Source organism: Camelus dromedarius, chromosome 36 (genome assembly GCF_036321535.1).
Source record: "Camelus dromedarius isolate mCamDro1 chromosome 36, mCamDro1.pat, whole genome shotgun sequence".
Classification (NCBI taxonomy): Eukaryota; Metazoa; Chordata; class Mammalia; order Artiodactyla; family Camelidae; genus Camelus; species Camelus dromedarius.
Window position 1 is genome coordinate 8628669 of NC_087471.1, and position 9663 is coordinate 8638331.

The window sequence follows — 9663 nt, forward strand, 5'->3', positions numbered from 1 at the left end:
TGATCTCAACGTATGGCGCTGGGGACCAGGAGAGACCTAGTAACTAGCAAATGTTCACTGCTCTCCCAGCCCTTCCCCTTCCGGAGAAGAGGCGGGTCACAGAGACGCTAGAGTGAGCTGGACTGAGCATTGCAGGGCAGGGCCGGTGTAGGCGCCCCAACACCGGGCCTCAGGCGAAGCCACTCCGCTGAATGTCCTCACAGCTACTGCCTGGGAGCCACGTGTGGGTTCTCAGAGATGGTGTTAGCAGTGGCAGCTGTGGCTGAGGATATGGAGAAGGAGGTGACCTTTTTCCTGGCAGGCCTCCTTCCACATATCTGGAGGCTGCAGCTCCTGGGGGAAGAGGCGACAGTGTGACCCAGGCTTCTGCAGAAACCTTCACGCTGGATGTGTGGGCGCCTAGCCTTCCCCATCCAGGGAAAGACACCTAAGAGCCTCCGCAGAAGGAAGGGGGCTGGTGCAGAGAAGCAAAAGAGAGACCTCTACTCTCTGCCTTTTCTCCTTCGCTGTTGGCATAGAAACCCCGAGAAATCCTCAAACCTGGCTGCTGTGCCCTGGGGGCCAGAGAGGAGAGGGCGCACACTAGAGATGGTGGCGTGGGAAAGACGGGGGTCCCACGGAGGGAGTGCGGGGCTCCTGCCGGACCTCCGGGCATCCTTGTCCAGGTGAGACTTCTCAGGCATTTCCTGAGTCCAGGCTGAAGACAGGGCCCATCCACCCAGGGGACAGGAATGGCAGCCACAGAAGAGGTTGTGGCAAGAGAGAGGAGAACCAGGGAGCTGGGGCAAGCCTGGGAGCCGTATTCCAGAGGGACAGAGGCAAGAGCTACGGGGCCCTAAGGGACTGTCAGGAGCAACTCTGAATTTTATAGATGATCTGAGCCTGGATAGGGCTTTCCCAGCATCCCTCCACGCCCTCTGACTCCCGGCCACCTGCACATCTTTCCCAGCCCCAGGTGGCCCAGGTGCCCAGGGCAGAGCTGGGATGAGGACGGGCACCGAGGCTTTGCCAGTTCCCAGCCCATCCTGCCAGGCTGGGGGAGGAGTCCCTGCTGGGCATCTTCCGTGCCCTTTTGTTCCAAGTTGTTCCGGTTGCTGTGCTGTGTATTCCTTCTGTTTGCTGCAGACGGAGGGGCAGGTCCTGTCGCCCTGCTGCTTCCCAGGCCAGGTCGCCACCCCGGCCAGCCAGCCGATGATGGAATCCCAGCTGGTGCTGCTGGCAGGCCACGTGAGCCGAGCCCACACAGGCCACATCCTCGCTGTGTGGGGGAGGTGGGCACGGCAGTGGGTGGCAGGGAACGGAAGGTTTTTATTGGCCCTGCTTGGGGCTGACTCTGCCTGGGCTCTGGTTTCCAGTTTAGATCGTAGTTAGAGGACAGTGCTCTGCTCCACTTTGAAACGCTCTGGGAAGGAGATGAGTGGGGGCGTGAGTGGAGTGGGGAGGCCGAGGATGGGCAGCAGGTAGCCTCGCCCAGCACTGACAGCCATGGTGTCTGCATGAGCCAGGGAAGGGGCCCTGATGTTGCAGAACTGGATCCTGGCCCCTGGGAGGGCTCCTGGCTCCAGCAGAGAGGACCCTTCTCTCTGAAAGGCCCCGCCGGGCTTCTGGTTTCTGCTCAGAGACCCTGGGGACATCACTCACCTCTCTGGGCTTGAGTTGCCTCCTCGGTGAAATAGAGTTGGACTAGCTGTCACCTCACCCAAGACCCCAGGATTCTCTTGCAAAGGGGATGCTTTAACAGCAGAGTCCTCAGGGAGAGCTGAGTACAGGCATGAACACTCACCTCCCAGGCCAGGGCTGGGGTTCCCTGCTACCACCATCCCACCCCACCCCACGATCCTCCGCCAAGACCACTGAAGAAAGCCAGGTCTGCACTGTGCCTGGCTCCACCTGGGCCAGAGCTGTTCTCCACAACCCCCGTCCTCACTAAGCCACAGCGTCCTCTTTCCTCCACCCCCTGGGCATCTGATGTGCTTTGGCCAGAGTGACGGCCACACTCTGGTCTGTGTCCTCTGCACTGGTACAGCTCTGAGAGGTGGTGACCTGGCAGGAAGGATATTAAGGTCATCTGACCCCTGGCTTGGGTGCTAGGCTGGGCTCTTTAAGGAAGGCCTGTGTCTTTATCATGGCATCTCCCCCAGGCCCTAAGCCAGAGCTGGGCAGGAGCAGGGGGTCCACGGCTGTTTGGTGACTCACTCTCTTCAAGCAGATACTGAACTTCCCCTGCCGTGTGCCTGGGCTCCGTGTCCAGGGCAGGGGATGGGAGCCTCCCTGTCTTCCTGAGACTCCACAGTCTCATGGGGCCACCAGATAAGTGTCAGGGGTTTGCCTTCACTATGCTGTGGCTTCTCTTTCTACATGTCAACTAAAAGATTCAGAAGGTAGTAGCTCCAGCAACTCAGAGAAGAGGCTGGAGTGGTCAGGGTGGGCTTCCTGGAGGAGCTGCCTTTTCTCTGGGCTGTTGCTGGGCCCACTCACTCACTCACACTGGGAGGTATCTGCTTTTCACACCTCACTTTCTTGGCTTTCTCCTCTGTGTCATTTGACTCCACTCCTGTTGCCTAAAGGTCACAGATGAGACCTGCAGGTGGGAAAGGGGTGGGAAGGGGCGAGGGGGCGGTAAGTATAACAGCCAAAGACCATAATGAGTGTAGGTGGCCCGGCTGGCCTCCGGAGCAGGACAGACAATCCTGGACGGCCTTGGCCTTTCCCCAGAGCTGTCTGGCACTCAGCCCCTGACCGGCGTGCGTGTGTGGAACTGTGGCCAAGCCCCGAAGTCAGGACAATGAGAGCTCCCTGGGCACAGGCCTCAGGCCAAACACCTACCCATGTAAGCTGGGGCTCGGGACTCTCAGCCTCACTTCACAGGTGGCCAGGCCACTTAGAGGGGTCAGATCAGCGGCCTGCAGTCAGCAGACTTGGGCCCTGCGGCCTCCAACTCTCGGGTGTCACAGTGCCCTTTGCTGCACACCCGCTTCATGGGACAGCCTCGGAAGACCTACCCTCGGGACTGACCTCTCCCCTCTTCTCTCTGACCCTAGGTGCCCCCGGCCCTCCAGGACCCAGAGGACTCAAGGGAGATGTGGGTGTGAAAGGGCCCGTTGGCGGCAGAGGACCAAAAGGAGACCCCGGCAGCTTGGGCCCCCCAGGACCCCAGGGTCCTCAGGGGCAACCTGGGGACACCGGGCCTGTGGGAGAAAGGGGGCCAGTAGGCCTTCGAGGTTTCCCAGGCCTCAAAGGCTCAAAGGGCAGCTTAGGAGCCGGAGGCCCGAGAGGACAGCCAGGCCCCAAAGGGGATGTGGGGCCCCCGGGGCCGGAGGGGCCTCCTGGGTCCCCGGGGCCAGAGGGGCCACAGGGAAAACCAGGGATCGCCGGGAAGACAGGTTCACCAGGTCAGCGGGGCCCCACGGGGCCCAAGGGTGAACCAGGGATCCAGGGTCCCCCTGGGCTCCCCGGGCCCCCAGGCCCACCAGGAAGTCAGAGCCGCTACTGAGGAGGGACCCAGTCCCGGACGCCGCCACACAGAATGCGGGAAAGGGGGCTTGGACTGAGCGAGACCCCCGAAAAGCTGCACCTACAGACTTTGTGGTCCTTTGATCCTGAAGGGGTTCCCCAGGCCTGCCCCTGCACCTCGGGGCTCCCCAGTATTGACTGTACCATAGAAAGCAGCCTCCCCACACACGCGCGCACACACACACACACACACACACACACACACGCATTTCCCTGCTGGCCAGGGGGGCCACCTGGGTGGCCCTGGCTGGGCAGGAGGAGAGGGCAGGAGACCCCCTCTCCTGTGACTGAGCCTGCCAGGGAAGGGGCTACCTCCAGGAGGAAGGTCTTGACTCTGGCTCTGAATTGGTGACTCAAGCCAGTCTTGCCAGCATCTGTACACCCCTCCTGGCTGGCAGTTCCCTGAGGCTTCCAGAGGTTGAAAAGACCCAGGAAAACATTTGCAGGGGATTATGGTTCAGAGTCTGGTGATGAGGTGGATTTGGCAACCATGAGACCCTCCCCGTAACCATGGGGCAGAGTCCTGGGAACAACCCCCGCCTCATACAGGATAGAGCATCTCCACCTGGACCCTGAGCACTGTGCCCCCAGAATTTCAACATTTTTCCCCACGTCTTCAGAAAATTTCTCTCTTAATCCTTGCATCTGCCTCTCAGGAGCATCCCAGAAAGAGACCAAGCTGGAGTTCATCTGCACTGGGACACTCTCCAGGCCCTGGAGCCAAAATGGAGCCCAGCACCTGGGAGGCTGGAGGACTGGGCTGAGGCTGTGCTCACTGGCTGTCTGCAAAGCTGCCTCCCTTGCACTGCCGGAGGTCCCACTCCCATACTGGGCTGATGACTTTGTGGCGACTGGGGGAGGGCTGACCCTGGGAACAGGGCAGCTCTCCCCTCCTGCATCAGCCCTCCCCCTGCCCACCCCCCCCCATCCGTTGTCCCCCTCACTGAGACCTAGAGGCCTCTCTGCACAAGGCAGCACAACCAGATAAGGCGGGAAGGTGGTGGGGGAGGACTGGCCACATCCACAAGAGGCTGTCTTTGATGTCACCTCTCACCCACCTCCAACGTCTTGCATACACTGGCAGAGAGGCGCCCTGGGGCGTCCCCAGCAGGGCGAACTCACAGGGAGGCCTTCCTTACTTTGTATTCTAACAGATAACCACCACCCCAGGGTGGGGGCTGGGAGCTGTTCCCTCCGCAACCCGACCCAGAGACCCTTCCCCCTTCCAGAAGCCCTACTGACCCCCTCTTCTTGTAATACATGTGCAACTGGCTTGCACTCCCGACACCCCCAATGCCATGTAACCCTCCTGTCTACGTACGATATCCTGTCACATAGTATCACTGACTCAGTAAAGAGCTGTTTCCAGGACGGTGGTGTCTTCTGGTCCTTTCTGCCTGACCGGGGGCACGATGCCTTCAGGGGTTCTGCCTCACCTGTCCTTTGAACGGGAACCAATGGATGCGGGGGCCCCCTGGGTATTCAGTCGCACTGTGGAGTCCCATCCTAAACCCCCGGCCCCTCACTCCAGAAACCCTGAGCTCTGCTGGGAGAGCAGCAGGTCTGCCTGACCCAGTGGCCACGAGGCAGAGGCAGAGGGAGAGGGAGCACGTGGTGAAAAATTAGAGGCTCAAGAACAAGAGTGACCATGAGCAAAGCCAGCCAGGAAATCTGCGTTTGGTTACACAGGAACAGGAGGATAACCTTATCAGTAATAATAATAGCAAACACCAGTGGGAGGGTTTCTCCGCAGCAGAATGCATTCTAAGCACTTTACGTATATTAGTCCTCACCACAATTTGTATTGTAGCTATAACAGCTATATATCTGTAATCTCTCTATATTATTATTTTCCCTACTTTAACAGATGGGAAAACTGAGATTTGGAAAGATTCATCAACTTCCCAGAGTCACATAGATAGAGTTTTTAGAAGTATCTCTATTGAAACCCTCAGTCTCGGGTGACTTCACTCCTCGTGCTCCCGATTCCTCCCCTTGTAAAACAGGGGTTATAGCTGTACCGACTTCATGAGGTTGCTGAGGGCATTACGTAAAATGATGCTCTTGGCCAATTTCCCAGTGTCTTAGTCAGCGTGGGCAGCCATAACAAAATCCCACAGACAGGGCGACTCAAACAACAGCAATTTATTTTCTCAGAGTTCTGGAGGCTGGAAGTCCAAGATCAGGGTGTCAGCCCTTCCTGGCTTACAGATGGCTGCCTTCTTGTTGTGCCCTCTCATGATGGGAAAGAGAGAGATGTAGGGGAAGGGGAGAGAGACAGAGACAGAGAGACAGAGCGAGGGCTCTCTTCGTCTTCTTGGAAGGCCATGGACCTGCTGGATTTATGACCTCATTTAACCTTCCTTACCTGCTAAGACCCTATCTCTGGATCAGTCACGCTGAGGGCTGGGGTGTCACATGGACTTTTATGGGGACACAATTCAGCACCTAGTACCCGGTGATGGTTATCACTCCGTAACCATCAGGCGTTATCATGATAGCGTTTGCCCTGCAGACCCCGGGCTTCTGGAATCACAGTGTCACTCACCACTCTCCTCTGCAGCCGAGTGGCCGGGACTCGAGCCCCCACACACTCCCACCCGGCATTGTCCGTGTGCTTAGAGCCAGGAACGAGCTGGTGACTCGCCCAGTTCACCTTTATTTTTCAAGTGAGAAACCAAAGGCCGAGAGAGGCGGAGGGGCTTGTTGCCCGACTGGGACTAGAATTCCAGCCTCTCGGTTCCTGGGCAACTCAGTGTCTCCATCTCTGGTGTTGCGGCCACTTCAGTTTTGCTGTTGGTTAAGGCCATTGGGCTGCTCCTGTGCACATTTCCCAGAAAGCGCCCCCCCCCATCCCTCTCTGTCTCATGTCAGCAAACAGACCCTAGTACTAACGTGGTCCTGCGGGGCATCCGAACCACCGGAGGTGTCAAAAATCCCGAGAGCTGACCACAGGGGTGGGTGGGGCGGGCAGTGGGGAGCCTGGGTGGGCTTCCCGAATGAGTCTCCGTGGACATGGAATGGGGCAGTTCGTGCTTTCTCCCTGCTGGGTCCTCCATTTACTGTGGGACTGTTGGCTCAGCCCTGCCCCGCTCTAACCTTCGGTTTCTTTACCAGGAAACAAAGAGTGTGGCCCAGGCTGGATTCCATCTGGGAGTCATCCTGGTGTGCCCGATTCCTGTCCTGCAATTCTAACCAAGTGCTCTTCCTCCTGCCCTGCTTGGTTGCTTTCCTGGATCTTTCCAGGCCCAAGGCAGCAAAGCCTGAATCCAGACGGAAAAGTGACAGCGGCCGGAGGCAGTCACTGCATTAGAATCATAGCTTCTGTCGTTGGATTGTTTTTGTTGCCACCAGACATGCAAAGCCTGGAGGAGCTCCTGGGCCTTCTTCTAAGCAGAGCAAGGGGCTTCTTGGCAGCCACAGACCTAGGCACGTCCTTGAGCAGCTCTAAAAAACCCCTGACCTGCCCAGCCTTCCTCCCAGGCCACCTCAGTGCCCCTCCAGCTGGGGTAGGACAGGGGACTGGGCAGAACCACCTCCCTACCCAGGCCTCCCTCCTGCTCCTCTTCCCTGGCCAGGGCTGGGCTGGCAACATCTGCTGCGCTAGCCCTGGACACACCTGTCAAAACAGAGCCAGGGGAGAGGAGCGTGGAGAGCTGACAAACACGGTCTGACCCCGCCATGCTTTCCAGCAGGGCTAGGCAGACCAGGCCAGACAAGGAACCGCCCTGAAACAGAGGCCGGGCAGGCTGAGCAGCCTCCCTGGGGGTTTGTTTTTCCTTGCCTTCACCTGCCCAGTCCTTTTGTTTTCTTTTGAACACTTTGAAGTGCAAGGCTTTGTGTTTGATGTGGGAGGAGAGATACAAAGGCGGGTGTTTTCAGGGGGGACCACCACCCGGGAGCCCATAAAAATGCAAACTGCGGGCCTTCACCCCAGACCAAGTGCTTCAGGACTGCAGAGACGGAATGGGATGGGGGAGTGAGGGGAGGATTCCCCAGGAATTTTGATGCCCCAGAGAAAATTGGAGAATCACAGATGTAAGAGATAAAGAAAGGAAAATACGTGTCCACTGATGTAGAGCATCTCATTTAATCCTCATGAACTGAATATAGTTATATTTTCTAGGTCAGAAAACAAGGCTCAAAAAAGTAACTTGCTCAAGGCCACATAGGCTTTACGTGGATTTGAACCCAGGATTCACAGAAGCCAGCTATACTGAGCTACCTCTTACAGAATGGTGGGAGGGGCCTATGATCCACAGAAGCAGATGTGCTCAGAGTCCCAGAGCAAGCTAGTGACAAAGCGGTAACAAGGCCCCAAATCTCAGGGCTGCCAGGCTTCCCTCACCCTGGCTGCCTTGTCCCTAAATATGACAAGGGACAAGCGAGAGCAGTGCAGGACTTGGAGAACGGAGCCTGCTTTCTGCTGTGAAAGCTGGAGGCTTCGAAAAGGAAGCCAGATGCCAACCCTTAGCCAGGCCGCTCACCTCCTTATAGCCTTTGCCCTGAACCCAAGGTCTCCAGAACGGCTACCCAACTAAACCCTCCAGGGAGAAGAACAAACTTTTAAATATTAAAACATCTTCTTATTGTGTTTTATTCATTCGAGGCCATACTTTGTTTTCACAGAATCAGATCTGACATGAAGTCAGCTCAAAAATACAACTTGAAAAATGAAATTTATATATATTATCCTTAAAGATCGACCTCATCCTAAGCGCAATTTTGCTTTGAGACATTAATGTAGGAAATAAATCATAAATAAGACATAGCAAATAACTCATAAATAAATTTACATAGTTAAGAGATCAAAAGAATAATCTCCCAATTTTTCTATTAATGGAGGGTGTGATCAAATTATTTGAACACCACTGCCCTAAGCCATCTATGTTGCTTCTGACATTGTCCTTTGTGATAAACTAGAACTTCCCCCATATGAAAGAAAGAATCTCCACTAATGATTTTACCCAGATTTGTCATCTGATGGTTGGTTCTTTTTCTGAACTCTCAAAACCCCAACAAGCCTGACCCCTAAGTGTATAATGTGGAACCTGCTTGCTCTCCATCATCCGTCATTGTCCTTACTTCAGCTTCACAGAGCAACCTTCTTCCAGACATAGAAACATTTAAAAACATAATAGGCAGTGTGGGCCTCCCACTGAATTTGTTCACTCATTCAATAAACAGTTACAAGCTGCCAGGTACTGTACTCAGCACAGGAGGGGTGAGCTGCAGATTCACTTAAGCTTCCTGCCCAGAACACTTTCCAAACCACCTCACAGAGAAGTAGGGCCCCAAAAGACGGCAGTGGTCTCACAAAGTGGAAGGAATGGAGATCAGAGTCTAGGGCTGCCAAGGCAGCTGGAATTGGGTACCCAACCAAGTGCTGGGCAGGAGAGAGCTGTGCAGAGGAGAAGCCCCAGAAATCTGCACAGAGTTCCCCTGAGCGGTTGGCTGAAATGTATAGGGCAAGACTCTGTGGGGGTCTGTGAGTTGACTACGAGCTAATTCTAGACCAATAGCAATAAAGCTTAAAAACAACATCCCTTTCTAAGTAATTGTAAGGAAAAGTGAACAGAAAAGCAGTAAGGACATCACAGAAGATTTGAACAATACTATCAACCAATTGGACCTAATGATGCCAGAACACCACATCCAACGATAGATGAAAATTCATGCTGAACTGATACTGCAAGTATAACATACCAAAATTTGTTAGATACAGATAAAGCAGTGCTTAGAAGGAAATTTAGAGTTTAAATGACTATAAAAAAAGAACAAAGCTTTTTCAATCACCGATTTATGTTTCTAGCTTAAGAGGCTAGAAAAGAAAAGAAATGTAAACACAGAACAAGTTGAAGGAAGAAAACAATGAAGATTAAAGTGAAAATCAGTAAAACAGGAAACAGACAAACAATAAGGAAAATTAACATGACCAAAAGTTTGTTCTTTGAAAATACAAGTAAAAATTGATAAATCTCCAGCTAAATTGATGAAGAAAAACAAAAGGAGAAGAAATAAATTAACACTATTAGGAATGAAAGAGGGGACAGCACTATGGATCCTACAGATAGTGAAGGATATTAAAGGAACACTGTGAACAAGGTGAAACCACCAAATTCAACAATCTAGATGAAACTGGAAAAATTC

General features: G+C 54.4%; 1 protein-coding gene across 1 annotated transcript in view; it reads left to right on the forward strand.

Moving 5' to 3' along the window:
* SCARA3 (scavenger receptor class A member 3) overlaps window positions 1-4884 on the forward strand; it is a 32089-nt gene extending 27205 nt beyond the window's left edge. Inside the window, exon 6 of the mRNA XM_010995480.3 lies at window positions 3042-4884. Coding sequence (XP_010993782.2) covers window positions 3042-3493 — 452 coding nt within the window. The 3' untranslated portion in view covers window positions 3494-4884. The remainder of the gene's footprint in view (window positions 1-3041) is intronic.
* The last annotated feature ends 4779 nt before the right edge of the window (window positions 4885-9663 follow it).